The 23,495-nt window shown below is 32.3% G+C and overlaps 1 protein-coding gene and 1 long non-coding RNA gene across 5 annotated transcripts in view; one reads left to right on the forward strand and one right to left on the reverse strand.

Moving 5' to 3' along the window:
* Positions 1–23,495, reverse strand: part of LOC113510718 (RNA polymerase II elongation factor Ell) — a 64,656-nt gene that overhangs the window by 22,721 nt on the left and 18,440 nt on the right. For all 3 annotated transcript variants that reach the window (XM_026894227.3, XM_026894226.3, XM_052896344.1), the window contains exon 3: positions 2,952–3,047. In XM_026894227.3, the coding sequence (XP_026750028.1) occupies positions 2,952–3,047 (96 nt within the window). The remainder of the gene's footprint in view (positions 1–2,951; positions 3,048–23,495) is intronic.
* LOC128200969 (uncharacterized) lies at positions 5,232–8,469 on the forward strand. 2 transcript variants are annotated; one of them, XR_008252993.1, is made up of 2 exons: positions 5,232–6,960; positions 7,679–8,469. It is a non-coding gene; the product is annotated as an uncharacterized LOC128200969 (long non-coding RNA). The 2 variants fall into 2 exon arrangements; XR_008252992.1 differs by having other exon boundaries at positions 5,232–5,363.

Raw genomic sequence — 23,495 nt, forward strand, 5'->3', positions numbered from 1 at the left:
AAAATTTTGAAAAATGCCTAAGCGCCGTGAATTAAGTAACGAGGAACGATTAAAAATCCAATTGTTGTCTGAAGAAGGCAAAAATAAAAGTGAAATTGCCGAGATTATGATATGTCTTCATAGTACCGTAAGGTATACCTTAAATAGGTACAAGATAACTACACGATAGGAAAACTTGAAACGAAGTGGAATGAAAAAAAATACAACTGTAAGAGAAAATAGACAGTTAATGCAAACTTCTTTGAAAAATTGTAAGAAAACATCTTGGCTACTAAACTAAGCGAGACGTTGGGGAAAACATTTTCTGCTAGAGCTGCTAAAAGAAGGCTCCAGGATGCTGGGCATAAGGGTTGCAAGGCAAGAAAGAAGCCATAGTTGTCTGAGAAGAACATAAATTTATGTTCGCAGTGGTGTTTAGAACATCAACTTTACACCGAGGAGATAATATCGTTTGATTAGATGAATCCAATTTTCAGGTACGTAATTTAAAGGATTAAATAGTAATTAAAGACGTTTGAGATGTATTGAAGTTAATTGTTCATTAACAAACGTATTTTCAAAAATCTTATTATTTTATTAAATTTCAGGAGATGCAGATTTGGCGAACAATTCATACCTGAGTATGTGGTGCCGACTGTAAAATACGGCGGAGGCAGTGTTATGGCACTTATAGTTTGGCGATGCATGTCTGTCCCAGGAATTGGAAAAATGGTCGTGTGTGAAATCCGAATGGATTCGAAAAAAATTATTGAGGTGCTGGAAACAGCGCTGGAACCCTTATTGGATATGATGTTCGGTGATACAAATCTAGATGGCGTTCGTTTCTAATAGGATAATGCCCCATGTCATAAAAGATTTTAGAAAAATGGTATAAAGCTTCAAAGTTGGTCCCCTCGGTTACTGGATCTTAAGTCCATCGAACATTTATGGTCGATTTTAAAGCGCAAGATAAAGGAACATTCGATTACTTCCAAAGAAAGTTTAAAGAATTGTTTAGTACAGGAGTGAATAGCTATAATTCTGGAAGAATGTTAAAATTTAATTTCTTCTTTATCCAAAAGAGTAAATGCTATAATTAAAGCTATATTAATTTAATCTTAGCATTAAAGGTATTTTAAGTACATGGTTTTTTCCCCGTTCAAACCTTCAGTCTTTTTTAAGTTAATTGTAATTTTCTAAGGTGGAAAATATTTTTGGCCAAGGCTGTAGAGAATATAAAATTCATTAAACAGTAAAGACAGCAAAATCTAAGAAATAATTAGTTGCACCATCAGTACAGTAGAATATTAGCTCTATCAAGAGCTAATGTTCTACCAGTGAAGCTGAACATTTCATTCAAAGAAATATGTAATATATTAATGTCAAATAATCTAATTTCGGCTTATAAACATGTTATATGGGGTTTCTTTTAAGATTTCCTTCTACTGCCCTGATGTTTTTTTCTTTGTTCTATTCCTGTTTCACGAAAGCAATGGCACCTTATGCATTTCTTATACAGTCACCTAATAAAGAACTTGTTTATATAATAAGATTATAATTTGATAACAGGTTTATTAAGTCAACACGTGATTAAACATCAGGCCATATGCCTAAAGGTGAGTTGCAATTGCAACCTGTACCAATCGTATCAACGTAGTAACAAAAATAAGTTCAAGCTCAAAATATCCATTATCATATTACGTCATAACCAAGTAAAATATTTTCGTTAATTAGAGAAATAACAACAGTAACTAATAATAATTGACAATAACAAGTTTTCTAGAGATAACAAGACCTTTACGACATATCTGAGGAATATGCATTTACCATGTTCAATTTTACTGCAGTAAATCGAATGAATGATTTCTATATTCACTTATATAATATATAGCAATGCCCGCGAATTTGTCCTCATGAATGGGACATGATTGATAGGGATAACATGTCAGATGCTAAATATTGTGTGTAAAATATAATTACTATTAGTTCAGCCGTTAAGGCGCTAAGATGTAAGAAATATTATTTAAGATATCGGTACAGAAAACCGCGTAGTGGTGATAAAAATGAACTATAGGATTAACAAGGTGTAAAAGCTGTGGATTAAAAAAAATCAAAAGCGGTTAATAAATAGCATATAAAAAAAATATACAGATAAATTGAGAATCATCTCCTTTTACAAATAGCTGAATAATATTGTATCTAATGGGCAAAATAATGATATAATATTATGCGTCTGATAAAGCCCACATGACGAAGTTTTCATCAAGGTGACTATCATGTAAACTAAAATAGAATGCACGTGTAATTATTTCACTACTATACTTTTTTCATGGCTTTAAATTGTTATTAGATGATTAGGTGTATAAGTAGATAATTACGGAATTTCTGACCAGGAAAGGACAGGTTGCACATTTACTTGAGAGCGCGTAGTCCAAAAAGGTTTAAAAAAGTATTAGTGTATTAAAAAGCTGGAGTGGAAGATTAAAATTAACTATGAGTTGGGTATTGAGAATGAATCAAGTTATTTTTAAAGAGTAGAAGTCCACGGAGTATTTGCCTGTTGAAGTACTAGTACTAGTCCCTCATTTAATGTAGCTTTCATTAGCACCGACAAGTACATTTTGTGTATTATGTTTTTATTATATTCAAGTACAAAATATTAACTCATTATTCATTTTCCTATGTTTCTCTTATATTTTAATAAAATACCAAATACAATTTAAAAAGCTCAAAAATTGTCATGTTTAGGGTGTAATAACTGTGCTATAAAGATATCTATGAGAAATAGTATAAGTATTTATTAACAACTGCATTTTAATCTCGTTTCAATGCAAACTGTTGAGAAATACATTACGTTCATTGAGAATATTGATTATAGATTTCCTTCATGGATACACATTATAAATATCATACCATAGAGAAACGGGAGATGAGTGATAAAATTTGCCAAGTATAAATTTATTGTGTCTTACCTGTGGACCTTCCATTTCTGCGTTACTGTTAACGCTAAAATGAAATGTAGTTTCACCAGATGGGCCATTCCCATTGGAGGCCGGAATGGAGATTTTCTGAAAACAGGAAAGAATAACATAATAATTATTTTGAAGTCCATTTCTCAATAATAGCACAAGCTTGACAACAATAGTACAAGCTTGAGAGAATAATGAATAATAAATCATCATGATCATCACATCGATTAAATTGATACTTTACTAGCTGTTATATCATGTTTCTAGTTTGAATTAAAATTTTCAAAATATCATTCTTTGCTTTATAGCTTTTTAAACTTAGTAATTTTGTTTGTGTGTTAGTTAAGACAAACGATTTTATAAGTGCAGTTTATGGATTTATTGTATATTGATAATAAGTTGTACAATATTAGAACAAAAAGTCAAACCTATTCAATTTTAAACATTGTATATAATATTCTTATTACGAACGAAGTTGTGTTAGCAATAAAGTTTTTAAAGTTAAATATGCCCTTGAGCAAAACTTTGTGAACGTCGGAGCAAACATGTATTTTAATGTTTTTTTTTTCGTGATACTAAAATAGTATCGACACACTTCGAATGAATAGTTAGATCGTTGTCGTCGCTGTGACGTAAAACAGAGACAAACAAAGCTTGCGTCGGACCGGAAGAATATAGATAACGTTACAGTCAACATTAGGAAAAAGGACATCGGATATATTTGTGTTATTTGACAAATGTAGATGATGAACAATTTATAAGGAATCTATAAGTAGTACGGGTTGAGTAGTTGGGAGTTTCAACGTGGGACGGCTGGCACAAATTCACATAGTTTCTGGTGAATCACTCATACGACTCACAGGATACAATGAAAAAAAGTCTATGGATATCGACATTAAAAGGAAATATCTATTTGCTAAATTCAATATCGTTAAAAATAATCTTACAAGAAGACGAATGAGCCTACATTATATCGTTGCGACTCCAAATAAGGGTAACCTGGGCTAATAAGCGCTCAGTTGCAACCGTGTGCGTATTGCGTGTTCATAACTCGGAGGTAAGCAATGACTTTCATCGCTTGGAATGGCAACGTCGCGGTTGTACGTTCCAAGTTGATGTTATAGTTTCACCGTCGTACCCTATTTTTAATAACATCTTTAATAATTGCAGAACACAAGAATCTTAGAAAATTTAAATGATTGGGAGTAACGATTTCACGTTTCACATTTACAACGCGATGCTAGGAAAACATTTATTTATTTACAAGTTTTTTTATATTCAATTATAGTTGTTATACTCAGGGTTCATCGTATAAAGTCGCAAATTGGCGATAAATAATAGTACATTCGAATATACCATACATTGATAGTTTAAGCTGTGAATGTAAATGTAATAGAAAATCAGACAGGCCACATTTATATCTTTTTGTTGACTTAAAAACAGTTCAAATAACGTGAAGACCGACATTAATGATTTGTTTTATGGCAACGAGAAAGACAATTAAAACGGTCCAGTCCAGGCGCGTACCTCATTTGGTGACGCGCACACCTACATGCGTGGCCGCGAGTCACTTTAAGGTCGCGGCTGACGATGTGTGCCAGCACCACAATGCCAGGCAATTAACCTATTAAAGAGTGCGCCACGAAGCGGAGACTGATGGAGCAATAACCCGACAAGTCCCACCGCTAACGTGTTAACCGATACTCGGAACATTTGTTACGCAACCCACTTTTCCGGCTAAGGGTGCATTATTCTATTTGTTTCAAAACGTATGACTAATATAGTTTGATTAGATAATTTGCTTAAGACTTTGTTTATAGAACGTCTAAAAAACATAAGCATATAAAAATAACAATAATATTTTTTAATATGATTTTCTTGATATGTTTGACATTATTTGACCATATATGATTGTTTTGTACTTCAACATATCTGATATAACTGGTACAATGGATAATTATAGTCTTAGTTGAAATAATGAGCAAAACTGTTAGTGATTAGTTTCACGTTAATTTACTAAAACAAAAAGGATCTAGATCTCGAGACAAAAGACGACAAAAATCAACACAGATACATAAACAAAGTCACGATACGTTTGTCAGAACGTGAACGAACACTGATAGATAAACAAAGTATAATATGGAATTATGGGTCTAATGAGGAAAAAACCCGCTACGAACAGAGCTCGCGGGTGGTGCGAGGGAGCGCGGGGAGTGGCTTTCTCTGCGGTACCACAGGCCGATATAAAGAGCGCGTCGCGATAGAATACTTCGGCATTCGGTGAGCAGCCGTTCCGCCCGCATCATTTGTGTTCTCATGGCTTTTTATATTGTTGGGTTTGCTTATTTTATTAGTAATTTTGTTTGCAATTGTAATTAATACAGTAACACACACTATGAGTTATTTGTTTAATAGGTAATTAGTCCAATGCATCTATAGATCGTATCATGTCAAGGTCGTTGGTTTATTGTTTGTCTTTAAACGAAGGTCGTGCCGTGCGCCTCGGTCATTCCGGAAAATACGAGGAAATTCATCCGTTTTCCAAGGCGTTATTCAAATACCACCCAGTAAATTATGTTATAAGCGGCGCAACTATCAAGACATAGCATACACCGGTTATGGTAGTAAATTTCATAATCAAGTCATCATGTTTTATGTGCAAAAGAACGTTTTCAGCATTTGGTTTCCATTTCGTGGGAGGGATTTCTTTATTGTTCAATGCCTGTCGTGCGCAGCGACTGTGGCTTTTGTTGGTTACCTAATTTCACAGCAAGCGGCGAGCGGTACACGATGTTGCAAAGTGAGAGGCCGTCACAACCGGTCCGTTCAGCTCATTCGACCGAGAGATATACACATACAAGCGAGAAACACATCTTCGTCATAGGCTCGGGTTGTTAGCTTGGAGCTAGACTGGTTAAGTACATATGCGTTGCGTACATGAGACAGGTAGAAGCAATAAGTTCCGTTTCATTTCCGAGAAACCGTTTGATTACTTGTGTAGTAATGTAGGTAGATGAAATGACGGGACAAACCCGGACGCAAAACGCGATCGTGCGCCCCAACCTCGAATTAACGTGTTGTATCTTATTGACGCAACTTGCGGAGGTGGTACAGGTCGAGTGATGCAAATTGAACTTTAAATACTATGGACCGTGAACACATTACATTTATTCTGATATTGGCATGCGTCAGCGAACGGTCGACGATAATAAATGGATCGCTTTAAGGCGAATACTAGCGGAAAATACACGCAACCGGGTTGTGATACTATGTTAATTGGTTACCAACTTGTTATTTTATACTCTATATACTTAAGATAATAATTGTTGTTTACGGTTTATCTTTCAACCTTGGGTACAATAGTGTCGAGAAATACAAGTCAGAACAAAAACAAGACAAAAGTAAAAAACACGATGTTAAAAAAACCAATCGCGGCGATTTTTTGATAAGATAAAATGTAGACTGCAAGTTATTTGTAAGCAAGCATATATCACTACGTTGCTACGTAATAATGAAATGATATTATTAATAACAATTATAAAAGAGAATCTATTTTATTTTCGGCTTATGTATTAAACAGCTTATGTCACCGCTGATAAATTCAAATTTAAATTTAACGCAAAATTCATAAATGGCCTAATAATAGCAAAATAAAATCTTAGATGTAATATTGCTATATGTTGATATAATCACAAATAAAAAATTTTGGTTTATCACTAGTTAACGTGTCTAATTAGAATATAATCGTGTAAAGTTTATACATTGAACATTCATATTGTTAGTCAATAAGGAATCATGAGAACCGATAGGCGTATTTATAAATATACAAACCAATGTAAACGTTTAATTCAGGTAGTAGTCGTGTTGATAAACAATGTTTCGTTTGAACAAGTTGTATTTTAATGACATAAAAGAGGAAATACTTGAAAAGTAACTCGTCTGAGAAGAAACGCAGCTGGTGAATTTGGCAATGCGTCTGCGGAAGAAATTGTTCTAACACAATTTACTAACGGTAATAGTCACTTTCATCGCAGACACATTTAAAGGCGAAGTGAGTGGCCAGTTATTCGTGAGGTTTCTACGATACTATTTGCATATTCGCCGACTTTCTAATGGACGATGCGGCTCTTGTCGCAATCGTCGACAACGGTGAGGTAACACTATTCATTTAATTATGTGTACTCATAATGGAAAAAATTAAGCCCAGTGAGTACTCGCCAATGAATTCCATGTGTAGCTTGCCCGTGTTTTTCGTGATGCCGCTCTCTTGATTGGTCTGCACTGTACTAATTTAATAAAAAAACTTGCAAGTATGAACTGATATTTTTTATCTATGTTGTATTACAATTATATTGTATGCAATAATTGGAAAGAACCCGGACAGCGATATTCAATACCTTGTAATATTTCCTAATTGAAAGTAATTCGATTCCAATACATTGCAATTTTTCTCCCCCATTAATAATTTAGTAAATGTTTCAGTACTTTTTTTTTTAATTATGATTACAATGTCAGTGAATGAACTGTGTTAATTAGTTTTCTTAGTAAAGTGATAAGATTAATTTTATCCAGTATAATTAAATAGTCTGATGTTATTTTGTTTGAAATGTTAACGGAATACACCAAGTTTATTAATATAACTGTAACCAATATAAAATAAATAATTACATAAAACATTTTAGGCGATATAATACGGTTTTATAAAGTGGTATTGTTTGTAACGTGAACAGTGGCCGGGCGGGTCACCGCAAGGATTCAATCTGGTGCCATTCTCCTTCGTGTCGGGCGCTCGCGACCTTCCGTCAGAGGAGGGGCGCCTCTCACCGGCGCGGCGTGACGGTAACTACGGCCTTACTTTGCGAGGCTGTATTGAAACTTCTACGTAACGAAGCTCTTTCCAACAGTTACCCAATGCCTGATAGGAGTTCCGTCGATACATACATACTTGGCACAACATAAACACTAACAGATCACGTGAACTACTTGCGTAACCAACATTGCAGGCACACCTTTTGATACAAACGTGAAATACATAGACATTTCTCATTATTGAGACATATTATAATGGTGAAATTGCATATAGTGTTACGAAATCGAAGCGCTTCTTAATACATTATCAATAAATGATTCATGCAGTGTACGATATCAATAAACTTACACAATATGCCAATTTATAAACCAATACAAGTTTTTCTATATATTACATTCTTTGTCCGTATGGTGGCGGAGTAAGACATATAATGTGTCACTCGATAATTCGAAAGGGACTATGGGAGTACTGAGAGAAAAAGGAAAATGTGAAATAAAACTGTATATAGAGCCATTTAGCCGGCGTGGTAACAGTGCGTTTATCTTCCTCTTATAAAGACGATCGACCCATGTCTAGCTGTGGAACGTTAATGGTTTGTTATGATAATGATGATGATGATTCTATACATACATTATTATTATTATACAGTAATTGTTAAATGTGTTTGTTATATTGATAAGAATAAACAGAATTGTATATCTCCTAAAATAATAGTTGTTTGTTTAAAGTATAGTTAAAAGTGATTACCACTAACCCAACAACTCATTTATGAAGCAGTAACTCGCACACTTTTACTGACTTGACAAAGAATAATTCCAATGTTATGCATGCATAACTAGTTAATGATCAATTAGCATATTTATTTACTTATTAAGACAAACCAACAGTACATGTATAATACATTAAAAGAATCTATACAAAATTAGATCTGATACAAGTGCATATATTGTTAAGTAAATATTTTTTTAAAGTTACTTTCCAAGAAATATGAGTACAAAATGTACAATCTGAAGGTTCAAATAGCTAGAACAATCTCTAATAAAAAAAGAATAACACCATAGTCCTTAGGAGCAGTGCAAAACTGAGGGTGTTACAATTATGTTCCTGGTATTGTTTAGGCTACAGGCGGTGGTTATAATTTTCCATCATATGGGCAATCAGGGCTAGTTAGTATTTGACACTCAGTTCTTTAAGAAATGAATACAAATGTGTAATAGTTGAAGTAACAACAATGGCAATAAAATATATACTTTTTTTTAAAAGAATGATTATAGTACTGCTGGAAAACTTTTCTTAAAGATGATATATAGATGTGCAAGAGCATTGATAGAGATTATTTCCCTTGGGAATCTGGGAAGAAAATAGTAGCCCCAATGAGAAAATAAAGTTATATCGTAATAAATAAATAACAATTTGAAACACATAAATTGATAATATTATGAAAATTTAATATAGTGTTTACTGGTAGTTATTTTAATTTAATGATTAATGAATGTACAGCGACAGTTTTTTTTCGAATGAAGTGTTATGGTTTTTACAATGTTTGTTTGTCTGATCGGATCATGAACAATTCTTTTGATTAACTTTAAAGGCATTAACTATATTTGTATTAATGCTACTTTCTGTGAATGGAACGACTGATCAGATGAGGCATAATAAAACGTCGTCAGTCAGTAGACAATGTCGCAAGTATTTAGATCAAGGTGCGAAACACGCGTTCGAGAGTCGAGATTGGATCCGTGGAATTTTTGTCGAAGATCACGCTTGCGTTCACGTCCAAAGAGGCGTAATAATTCATTATAATCAATATGGTGCAGCAAGTAGCAATGTCAGAAATTAAAAAATCTTAATCTATTAAGATCTTTTTGATCTATTTTCTAAAACAGATCAAAAAGCAGCAACGAGTAAAGAACACACCTAATTAGTCACCTTTGTAATATTAATTTATGATATGATAGCTACGAAAATTGGTTTCCAGTGAGTATCAATGTTAAACAAAAAGAAAATAAAAGAAAAACAATATGAATAGGTAATAAAGAATACATAACAGATCATGTTTATAATTAACAGGTGCCGAATAATATTTTAGGATATTGAAAATATGTGGGTGAAATTTTTTCCTTGTCTAAATGTGTGGGAGAAGATGGGTCATGAGTGTTGGTTCTAAAACAATCAAGTGGCGTAGACACGACGCCGACGCGACGTGACGCCGACCACGCCTCCCTTGCTACGGGTTTATAGTGTCTGGTACCAATCACTGACGCTACTTTAACTACTTTTTAGCTAAACCTAGCGACTTTTTTAAACTTATCTGTTACCAAAATTACCGTTTTTCAATCATGATAGATTACATATTTCTAAATACATTTTCTTTTAGTATGCGATACTCAATTAATAAAATTAGCAGAGAATATTAGAGGGCCATTTTATAATTTTATAGCTGAATTGCGATTGTTTGCAATCTAGATAATATCTTTTAGACACAATTTAGTTACTTATTCTCTAGACGAGGTGGCAACAGTGGCACCAATACAATTACTTCTCTTAAGGGAAGGCGTAATTTACAGACTAGTATTTTGCAATTGGGGACACAGATTTTTCAAAGGCACGAAGCGTTGGATTTCTCTGAATAGGTTTGTGTATTATTTATACGCCTGTGTATTTAACAATAGGTAGGTTTAGTTAGGTAGATTTGAGTTGTAGTAATAACAGCTATTTATTATGAGAACTGGCAAACTAGAACTGAAACAAAAGCTTTACTGTTCCAACATAGTAGTAGTTAGAAAGTATTATAAATTACTACTTGGAAGTAATGTTTGAATGTTATAATAATTTATTATGCATAAAGTTCGACGTCAATTTAGATGATGATAAGAAAAAAATATGATGAAATATTAAAAACTCTACAAATGTGACAATAAATGTAGAAAATGTAAATATATACGTAACCTATATTTAGAAATGAAAATAAAACGAAACCAGTTACACATTTACGTATATGAATAAAAAATCTAGATATGTTTTTATCAATTTGACTATATTTTTGCGTATATTACGTTATATCTTTACCAATTTTGCATTGATTTTGATGGTGTCTTTTGCAACTGATACTCACCGTGTTGGTTCCATACTATTTTTTCTATTTTGTAACGAATGAATTTATGTATATATCTGAAGAATCTACAAGAGTAATGAATATTATAATTTTTAATATAGTATTAACACAGAAAATTACAAATTCTTATGGTTATAATTTATTGTAAACTGTAGTATTGCAGATATCAGTTTTTCGTGTTTTTATTTGTAGGGAATATTCAGCTGCCAATAGCAACAGCAGTGCGCAACACACTATAAAGCAAACAAATTGACTATGGAACCGTTCCCAGCAACTGAATTCAATATACTACCGTTGAACAGTATAGGTGCGGCACATTATTGTTTCCAAGCGGATATTTCATTTTACCAAAGTGTAAAGGTTGTAGATTTAAAATGCTATTGCTTTAAAACAATAGTGTTTATTTAAAGAAAATGCAGTACATATTTATTTGTATTATTTTAAGCAGATGTATATCAAACTATATATTATTTTTTCAATAGACGTAATAAGAATGAGAGTGCAAAAATACATTTTAATTCGTAAAAAGAGACTTCAATCGACAAATACACGTGTGTGTATGTTCTCGATTGAAGTCTCTTTTTCACACACAGACGAATAATGACACGTATCGTAGATACGTTATATTCAAAATATTTTAATTTAGAACACGGATTTGTTTCCTAGAAGATTGTATTTCATTTGAAGCATTTTTTTGTACCACAAAAATAAAACCAGCAGACTGGATCCATGTAAAATTAATATGTGACTAATATGGGAGTAAACGTTATTAATTACGTAAAGAATTATATAAAAATCAGTATACAGTTACCGACATATGCGAGTAACATAGTAAAAAAAAAAACAGAAAAATTGAGAACACCCCTGTTTTGGAAGTCGTCGCTTAAAAATTAAACAATTTACATATTATCAACGTTATTGAACTCAAGTTATGATACACAATAGGAAACCGGGACCCTATTGTAATAAGTAGACATGGCCGCCTGTGGAGGCAGTCCACAAGACAGCCTTGAATGTAATAAGCCGATTGATAAACCCATAGAGACCCACCTTATTGTTAAATTCAAGGGTAAATAAAATATTAACTGTACAATTGAAAATGTTTAGTTAATTGAAGCATTCATCTGAGGTAAACCTTGTAAACTGAGAATAAATTAACATTAGGCACTTCAAATATGTGTTTAGTAGTAAAAATTTCACTTTCTGCAAATATAAGCAGCTTACTTTGACGTTGGATTGTTTACGGTAAAAGGTAGGGACTTTCAAAGACATATTCTAAAGAGTTTTATATAGGAACAAAAATAACAGAATAATTTTTAGAAATATACAAAGAGTACTAATAGCCTATAGTTAGTATTCTTTGGTATTTTAATTCTCTTTGTACTAGGATATCAAATTTTTTATGGTCACTATTTACGGAAAAAAGTGACAAGTGCTTATATTATATCATATTTTTATAGAAAACGATATTATTGGATACGATTTCCTTTATATTCTGTTATTATAAAAATGTAAGGGATAGATATTTAATGTTATATCAAATTACGTATATTATGATACCTACACAGACAAAGTGATTATATTTTAATTAGTGTTGTATTCAGGAAACAAGTTTGAAATAAAAAGTGATTATATAAAACTATTATTTACCGCAAACGTATAACATTTAATACATTAAGTTTCTATTCAAATGGGTAATATACCACTATTGTAATGTATATTTATCTAAATTACTATCAAATACCTAGATTTAATATGTATTTCTTGTATAACGGACATTACTAGACAGCGCTCGGTAGGGTGAAAACAATCCTGGACAAGACCGGTTTAAAGTTATTCCGGGTCTATTGTTCTGCTTTATCGGATATTTACATTTATTTCTAGACATTTGTATGTAACTAGTAACTAAATAAGTATATAATTAAATATTTCTTATAATATATCAAACAGAGTTGACTTGATATGTTAAATTGTTGTTTATGTTACTTTTATTAATATAAACTATGTTTACGGACCCAGCTTGGTACCTTTAATGGTCACCATTTATTTTTAGCATAAATAACATGACAGGAGAAGTCTCTCTCTGGTAATGATTATTGATATTGATACATTCTCGGTCACAAATCAATATTATTTAAGGGTTCACTAATTATTAAATGAGTTGAGAAAAAATGTTAGGTACTTTAAGTATTCTATGTGCAATAGTGCTTAAAACTTTTACGAGAAGCTTGTTTTGCAAGTCACTTTTGTCAAATTAAGATAGTACTCGTATAAGCGATAATTTTAATAAATAATTAATATTAATTTCAGATTACAATTTGGTTTATTTTATGAGTAACAATTTTATGAGGTTAACATTATACACAAATTGTGTGTTAAAAGCTTATAAATATAAATAGTTTGACAACTTCAGTTTGACACATTTCGAATATAAATAGTTTGACAATTTCAGTTTGACACATTTCGATTAAGTCTCGTGAATGGAAAAATGGGTTTCGAGATTAAGGCCACTAGTGTTTCAATTCGTATGTAAAATGGGCGAAATTTGAAAATCAGTGAGTTTATACATTGTTTTAACAATGTCAGGTGCGAACTGATCTAACACATTAAGATGGGATTCAATTGTTCGGCGTACAGCTGAAGTTCAGAATAGTGCCGCGAGCGAGAGGTAACTTTTACCTGAGTTACGTAAGTCTGCCAGGCACAATTTATTATCGGCTCTGTTGCGAGCTTTCGTAATATAAGCCAGTACTGCTTATGCACTATACTTTATGTCTACTTGTCCTCTTTCTGCTTAGACCCGGATATTTCTAGATTAAGCTAGACTATCGACTTGTGTCGTACCTTCATAAATATATTTCTACCGTGATATCGCAATGAATGAAATGCGTTTCAGAAAAAATACCACGTCAAGTTATTTTTCAATTGCACAATTAAATAATTATATTAAATAATTAGAAGTTGACAAATAATTGTATCCGGTTTTGAATATTTTTATGCCATTTATATTGTGTGTAAGAATTATAATTATATTCTAATACACTACATGTTAGAAAAATATAGTACTAAAACTATAGTTATCCTTATATTAACTACTCTAATTTCTTGCGAATTCACAGTCGACTTATAACGACGTAGACTTTTCTTTCAATTCAATTAATTATATCTTCCCGTAACATGGAAAAAAAAACAGTAGTAACCAAACTGACAAGTCTTATTCTAGTGAAAGGTGTCCGTGTAACAATCTTTTTTATTTATTTTATCTATATCTATTTATATCTTTAAGTTACATTCAGACTTCTCATATCGACAGTTAACCACCAATAACTTCTAATGTGGACAAAATTTTACAGGTATCCTAAATAAACATTATAATTCTGAATTTATTTCAAAGACAATAAAACAAAAAAAAAGTAAGTAAATTAGTTTCATTATAAATTCTCAGTATGTTGATAGAAACATATTTTCTCTACGTTGAATGGAAATGGAGATATTGGTGGTTACTCGTTGTGGTAAAATGTCAAATGGTGCTGGCATACGATTACGCTGAATTTTGTCTGCTTAAAAGTAATGTAATATTTCCTTTGAGCTGGTTTTGCACAATGATGGACGCAGAAGGCGGCCATAAAGCTGAATATGTGGATACTCAAACGCAAAAGAGCTTTGATAAAATTTATTACTATTGACAACTTGTACCATAGAATATCCGCGTTTCGATTAATTTTCATGATTCGATGAATATTGCAAGATCTACATCGATCTTGTAATATTCATTCATCATATGTGAATCGAAAAGAAAAATAAGCCTAATATTACCTAATACTAATACTACTTACCTATGAAGATTTCTTTTTAAGCATCTTAATTTCAAAAAGAGGTTTTAAATTTGACAACATTTATGTATATTACGCAATATCTTTGTTGATTCTGAATCGATTTTGATAATTGTTTTTAGAATCAAAAGGGTTAGTTTTAGCGTTGGCTTGGCGTTGGTAAGAAAATCTTAAATGTTTGTTTTAATACAAGTTAATGAAAAATAACAAAGATGAAATTATAACAGAAACAGTTTCTAAATGAAATTAGCAACAAATCGAAACATTCAATCATTTCATTGGTTTTTTTATACTATTATTGCATATCAGCAGACTGTCTTATGGTCGGGTTAATTATTGATTTGTTTATATTTTCATTATGAGTTCTATTGGAACAATATAATATCTATTATAATAACGTAACTGACTATTCAATAGGGTTATAATCGATTAAGTGTGACCTCAGATAAAGTGAATATTAATGTAAAACGCACGATTTCGTAAACAATATTTTCAATGCATTTGGTATTGATAATATTTTATGGATATATGCAAATTAAAAACTTTATATTTTTAACATCATTTATATAACGTTTAGACTTTATGAAATTATATTTATTGTTTCAAAGTCAGTGCCTAAAAATAAGTCTGCAAAGAGACAGTAGTTTTTTTATTTCTGTTAATGTAACATATCAAACATAACGATATTACAATTTTTTTAAGTAGGTATTATATACAAATATAAAATTAGACGAAAAATAATAATAAATATGCTAATGACTGTAAAACTTAACCAGAAAATCAGAAATATATTGCAATTGTGGTAAATGACACCCACATTTCACGGAGCCTATTAGAGTTCTATATAACAGGGAGTGAACCCATCATCGTCACTCGTATTAATTTGGTTTCTTATTAACAAAATACAAAATAAAATTAGGTTGATTCATATTCTTTAAGAATGTATTACCGTAATTAAAAATATTATCGTAAAATACATAATACCTAGTTAATTATAAATTTAAAACGCTGCTTCTTTATCTACAGGTCATGGTCATATTGGTTTACAATGTCACATTGCACGCTTGGTTGCATAGTGATCTCATTTGTTGGTAAACCCTCAAGAAATCTGTAATGCTACAATATTAATTATATTTCGAAGCATATGGAACTTATACTTTATAATTTCAAATTATTTGTTATTAAGAGTTCCATTGTTTAAATTCAATTGTATAAAAATTTTATTATTTCTAAATTCTAAATTGCACTAACACTAAGAATTTTATTAAGAGAGAATGTTATTAAGCATTAAGTTTGCTATTTGATCCATGTACTATATACTAGTGGTCAATAAAGCTATTACAAATAAAATAAGTATTTGACAATTCAAATGATGACGTAAACGGAGAATGTACAAGTCTCTCAACGAGAATTGACTCGAACAACACATAGGTGCTTTGGTTGTGTGGTGTTTGTTGTGCGCGCAGGTTGCGCTTGCGACGGATACAGGTAGCATAAATGTGTATGCAGGCGTGGCTGAGAAACTAAATGTAGTTACATAGGTAGAATCATCAAATTATGTTCACTTTATACATCTACATTCCACATTTGGTTTTTAGCATTCACACGTACGTGCGAAACTTTTACTGGAAGACCTGTAGATTGGTGTTAATTTTTGTTATATATAAAAAATTTGAAATATTGTATGTGCAAATAATGTTACCTCAGTAAAAATAAATTTTTAAATTTAGACAATATGTTATTTCATTACAGTTTAGATAATAAAACAAAATACGTTCGAAATTATCGAAACGAGAATGGATACATTTCAGTAGTCCTCGAATACAATAACATTGGAGACTTCCTTTTAGTAGCAAGAGGACGTTTAAGCAAATAAATATTATAAATCTGAAAGTTATAATTATATATGACAAAGATTTGATCAAAACAACAATTTAGTCAAACAATAAAACATTCAATTACCTGTTAGTTTCATACTAACAAGGAATTGAATATTTTAACTGGGTTCGATTATAGAGGAAATAGACTAGTATATATGTGATGGACACGCGGCTTATTGTATACATACTACTTTCCCTGTATAACAGATTCATAAACCATGGGACATTGGCTACCGCAAGCTTCTCAAGGCACCGAGAAAGATCGATAATGTATCGGAAAGTGCCAAGAATTTTAAACCACAACATTGAACTCTGTAATATATAGTTTGTAAATGTATTATGGGATGGAATTGGGTTAATTATTTATTTTGCTTGATAGGTGTATGTAAAGTAGCTAGAAGTAGAGAGCTTCAAGCCATTTGGATCATTTTGTTTTCACTCTCACAGACAAATATCTGTACAAAGCTAATGTTTGCAACAATAACTCGGTATTCTAAAATGTTTTATTCGTTAGACAACTAAAAATCTTAAAGTAATCAACGATCTAAGCTGTTGTAATGGTCAATGCAGTGTCCTTAATGGTCGAATGGCGCTTGCGCAAAGGTCGTTTGTACAAATTACTTCTATCAATTCTATTTAGGTAAGTGGAAATGGGCTAGAATCTGACGATGATTTGTTAACTGAAAAGAATGGTAAATCGAATATCATTAGAAGTTGGAAAGTGAAAGCTTGAGAATGAAACTCAATAATAATCGATAGTACATTTTTTTATGAATGGTTGCGCGGTACAAGTTAGTGCAAATTTTGGTGTAAGGCGACCTCAGAGGCTGTATTTAGCTTGTGAACTAATGCACGATAGTCGGTTACACGTTAGCTCAAATCACTTAAATGGATTATATAAGAAGTTTACTGTTTAGTTGACAACAATGACCTTTATACATATTTAATTTATTTAAGCATGTAGAAGCTAGAAATACAAATATTTAGTAATACGTATTTTCCCGTAATTTGATATTCGTTAACGTACAAACATTTTCGATGACCCTCCAAAAGTTGTCGCATGCACAATTTGTAATAAATTTTAGATTCTTAAGTGGTTCATTTAAATAATACGATTAACTTTAATAACATAGAAAACATGTCATCAGTATAGTTCATCCATTTTCTATATGAACTTTACCTTGACTTTCTGTTTGGCAGAAGGGCACCTGACTTCTTAGTTTATACGGCCTCAATTATACGGCCAAGTCCACACACCAGTGACCACTTGGGCTGTCGGCTACTGCACGCGTTGAGAAGTGAAAGTGAATAGCGCGCACGTACGGCCGCAGCCCCAATAAGACGACACTGTCGTCCGCATACTTCAGCAATTACCACGAGGAAATCAGAGCCGTTCCGCCGTATAGCTCTCAAGACCCTACCAGAGAGTAAACATTGGGTTTGTCACAACAGAATCGGTGTCAAGAGGTAACATTCGATACATTTGTTCAAAACAAATTCCCAAAACGCAACTCTGTATGGCCTAGACAATATGCGAAGGCATATTATCTGCACGGGATATCAAATGAACGTGTGTTTAACATTGACCTCATGGCCAATTCGGCGTAGTTACTTACCGGCCTTTGGTAAGGCTCCTCCAGATTGGATCCGGTTAGTTAGTAAAGATTTTGCATAACCATAAGTTTTTTAAAAAATTCTCATTTACATATTCTATTGTTTGAATAATATATGGTTAGCTACTCTAACTACTATGACATTGAAATTTTACAATTTTCATAGTTATGAATTTCTTCGTCTACAATTTTACAGACAGATTCATTTTCGTAACTTTATAATAATAAAATTCAATTAAAAATAATATTATAGTTAGCTATGTATATGTGCACTTTGAAGTTAACAATTTAATTAGCAATTTAGTTAATAAGTGTTTGATATGTTATTAACGATTGTCGATTGATAGAAATTTTTACGCTATTTGCTTAGTAAAAGTGATACATACGTATCAAACAACCGGTTTTAATAAGATGTTTTAAAGACTTTTCTCGATGGTTATTTGATTAGAATTATTTTGTTTAATTTCGCAAACATTAGTATGTGTGTGACTGTCAACACTAAGATCGACCACCATTACTACTACCAGAAGTTCCACATTTCCTCTTAGTCCTCAATATTTATCATCAAATTCAAATTTAACATTAGGCTCCTAACAGCGATCTAATAATTTGCTTGAAGGAGTATTGTTTAGAGGTTAAATATACTTTGTTAAAGTATGAACAAAATGGCAGTTAGACATTGATGGTTAATATGGAAGGTTGTGGAAGTTCTGTTAGTAATAGTGGTGGTCAATCTTCGAGTGTTGGTAATCACACACATATTAATGGTAGCGGAATTAAACAAAATAATTCTAATCAAATAACCAGTAGTATGAACTTCTACGAGATAACACCTAATTCAGTAAAATATTTCATTTTCTTGAAATTCAAATTTGACGGATGATTTATTTGTTAGATTATGAATTAATCGGGCTTGAACAGTATACACCGATGACGGCTTATTACATAAAAGAACATATAATCTTCCCATTTAAGTTAATTTGATTTAAGATCTAAGTTGCAGGGAGTCAGTGGATGCAGGTGGCTCAGGACAGTTCTTTATGGCAGTCTATGGGGGAGGCTTATGCCCAGCAGTGGACGGATAATAGGTTAAATGATGAAGATCTAAGTAACATATAGCCTGAAGAATGAATAAGTTGGAGTGCACCAGTTACATAGTCGAAGAATTGACAAGCGGATGGAAAAAAAGAGTTTCAAACAATGAGGTATGGCAATACATGCATATGTATTCTACAAGAATACTCAACTCGGTGAAGCAATATATTAGTAAATATGTTGGAGGGAGTCGAATGGACGCATATAGTGATGGCTGTGGAGTATTTTTTTCTCAAATACAAGAACGCAATAAGTATTTTTATGAATAAACGAAATAATTTTGCTCAAATTGAATGGCGACGGCAGCTAGTGAAACACTCGAATGACGTCAATGAACAATGGTTGTCGGCACACAATAACAGACGTCACGTTTTCACCATTGAAGATTCGAAGTAATAGATGACTTGACATGTAATTAGAAGATTAACAATACCAATTAAAGAACGGCAAATAGATTATCACTAAAATGAGGTGCACGACATTAGATATAAAATTTAATATTAACTTTAAAGCGCAATAGAATACATATAGTATGTCACGATCATTATTCCAAGAGAAACAAAATACAATAAGAAAAGTAATATCCACATATACATCAGTCTAAAATGCATGTACAGACTGTTTCAATGAAAAGTAACTAAGTTTTAATAAAATTATTATAGAAACTCTCTAAATGAAATAAGTAACAAATCGCAACATTCAATCAATTAATCGGTTTTTGAATTGTACATTACAAACATAATCAAGACTGTCTTATGACCGGATAAATTATTGGTTTGTTTGCATTCCTATTAAATTCTATTCATAGTGACAACGTGACAGTTAAAATTCATAACAAGTACAGTCTGTATATCCCCGAAACCGACTATTTCTCATGCGACTGTAGCAAGAACTATAAAGCAAAGGTAAAAACAACTGATATAGATTGGTTCAATAATAAAATTATTTATCATGGTTTTACCTACAAATTACAGATCTGTAATTTTTTTTATAACAAAGAGCAAACGAGCGTGCTGCTGATGATAAGTGGCTACTGTCGCTTATAACCATCTGCAACATTGGAGAAATTGCAGGTGTGTTGCCGGTCTTTTAAAGATTCCTTTTCTTCGCTTCTTCCTTGAAGTTGTAGAATATATGCATCCTACGTAAAGTGCTACGACGAACCGGAGAGAGACCGTATAGTGATGTTGCCAGTAAGGAAATAATTATTGAGAAAATAATACTGGTATGAGGCAATAATATCTGGTTCGCCCTGACACATTAGTTTCAATAGATAAATACTTAATAGTTTCAAGCAGTTCAAACTGAGAAAGTAATTAGACTATGTTTAAGTTAAGATTTGGTATCGAAACAGGTTTTGCACGAATACTTCATGCACTGGACGCAGCTTCAACAAATTGTCCTTGTATTAAGTGTAAACACTATTGTTTAATCACGTGGCTACCATCCATTATGATCTGATAAAGGGGTTCACGCCAATAAACCTTTGTTCAGTTGCCATTCTGTCAACAATGTTAGTAGAAACGACACCATTCTGATAAATCGTGTTTACTATATTTCTACTTTCAGTTGAGTTGTAATGCACAAAAAATAACAATATAATAAAACGGTTATTACCCTTATACATTCTACAGTTTTCTTTCAGCTTCTCAAAGGTTGACTGTAAGAGATCCCTTTATGGGATAAGTCCGCCATTGTATATTAAATCTTTTGATGTATTCCGTATGAATTATGTACAATAAAGATATTAAAATACAATACAATTTTACTTTGTTAAGTTGTAAAGGTCAATATTTTATAATGGCTCATTCCAAATATGCTAATAGTCAATACAGAAAGAGGAAAAGGATTTTAGAAACAAACTAAGATTTTAATTTAATTTATTAATATTATTTAGTAAGTCCTTAGACGACACACACTTAAGATCTGCTAAATCTTATTTATAATAGCTACTAAACATAAAATCTTAAAAATAATTTAAATATGAGTGTTTCAAGATTAAATGTAGACAAAGTGTTAAGTAGTTTGACAAACAATCAACAAACAATGACATGGAAAATTCCATAGCACTGTTTATAAATATAACATATTAAAAAACTATATTAATGTATGTAAATGTATGGAACAGACAACTCAGAATCAAAATGTTTATAGTTCATGCAGATGTTGATTTAATGGCACATTAGGATTGACTTTATTTTATTAATATAGTAGGAATTTGAAAAAATAACAGAAACTGTACACAGTTATATGTGCTAGATTAATTTTATGTGATTTTTAGTATTTAGAGAGAAAAGTTTTGAAATTTTATATAAAAAAATCCGTAATTATTATACTTCTATTATTATGTAGTATGTAATTATATGCTATTTTAATGTTAATAATAATATTTCTTTCATTTAAAGTTATAAAGTACATGTTGTACTGATATTTTTTTGGGTAAGCGTAGATAGATAGAGACTGCAAAGTTCATCCAGATGATCAAATAGATAAACAAATAATCATCGAAATTAACGTAACAAGTCTGTTTTTAATTGAGCAAATAGGATAAAGAAAAATAAGTAAAAATCGTTTTTGAAAATTGTAACAGTGTATCCTGTCTTCAAGGACTGCTATAATGCTCAGTAAACCGTTGGTGAAGGTAATAATGTCTCGGGAGGACAACGACCCGACCGTCTCGAATCGTATATTGCAATTCAATTTTATAATACAGACCACTGGGTTCATTGTACATAGTTGTAGTTGATTCATTAGATGGGATATAGATAACAGTACAAATTTATTCGATGCGATTTGTGCTCTATCAATCTTATGATTTTAATTTGTTATTATTTAGTAGTAACATAAAAATATTAGTTGCTACTTAAAGTAGCGTAAAGAGGACAACGGCCGTCGCACCTGGGAGGTGCAATGCAAGCTCACTAACGACTGGAACGGTTGCTATTTTTACACCGACCACTCTATCTTATTTACTATTCTGGTCCGCGACTCATTGAATTGTGGTTATTATGTGCAAGTTGGATATATGCCAACTATACTCAGACCTAACACGCCGATAGTGAGATATTCGTAGAATGATACGATGGTCAAATGATACCGGGAAGAGCAACTCTTAAAATGGCTTATCGAATTAAAAAGTTATAAAGTCAAGGCTAATGATTAAGGCGGATCTTTAAAGAGACAGTAAATTTTATCAGATTCAAGTTTAGTAATTTAGTAGTTTAGTTTTAGTAATTTTTACTTCCGGTTTTACGTTATCATTAACCAACTTCATAGCTAGACATAGGCTTCTTGCAAGGCATACTGCAATTTATAATATTGAACAAACATATTTTGTAAAAGTTGTTATTATGTCCTACAAATTGCTATTTTGATATAACTTGATTATATAGGTTTAGCTGACGGGTTCGTTTACATATGATACGAGCAAGTGACTGTCGACGAGCAATAAGAGAAGAAACCACGTCAAACCGGCGAGTGAGCGAAGCGGTGGCAACGATAAACCGGTCGGCGGCGCCGGGCGTCGAGCGTCGGCCGCGGGGATCGACCGAGGATTATCACCTTGTAAACAAAATTGCACGAGCTTTGTTTTTGATGTGACTAAGTGAATGGTCATGAGTTTGACAGATGTAATGGGAAGGTTTCTTTCTTATAATGCTACATGTGAAGTAGATCCCCAGATATGGTAGTTGAAGATGAAGATACATTACGTGTCTGTAAATTTTCAATGTTCATATAAAAGGCTAACCGGATATTTTTTATACGGCCAGTTAGAGAACATTGAATAAGACAGCAATTAAGACTCGGCGACAAACTGTCGATCAATACAAATCTACTAAGCACTTCAAGTCGAACTTTAAATGGCAAGGTCGTCGCGTAGTATGCGTGGAGGAGTATGGTTCGCGAGGTGAATAATTCGGTTTTCGAAATTGTTTAGGGTAAAAAGTGTATACTGAGCACAGCGACAAGCAGCAAAACGAAATCGGCTAAGTGGGTCATCATATAATTTCGCAAGCGTATCGAGTGCCGCAAGCGTGAACTGGTACATTCGAGGCGAGTCAAGGCCCGGTGTCGATGAGGCCCCGTTCCTGACAGCTTCGTCTATGCTTAGGTGCTATGCATCTTCATTATGTTTGTTACTTATGACTCCTATGACACCAGCACTAATAATTCAGCTCATCGCTTACAAGGTAATAGGTAC

The sequence above is a fragment of the Galleria mellonella genome, unplaced genomic scaffold, assembly GCF_026898425.1.
Source record: "Galleria mellonella isolate WM207_F2 unplaced genomic scaffold, CSIRO_AGI_GalMel_v1 utg32, whole genome shotgun sequence".
Classification (NCBI taxonomy): domain Eukaryota; kingdom Metazoa; phylum Arthropoda; class Insecta; order Lepidoptera; family Pyralidae; genus Galleria; species Galleria mellonella.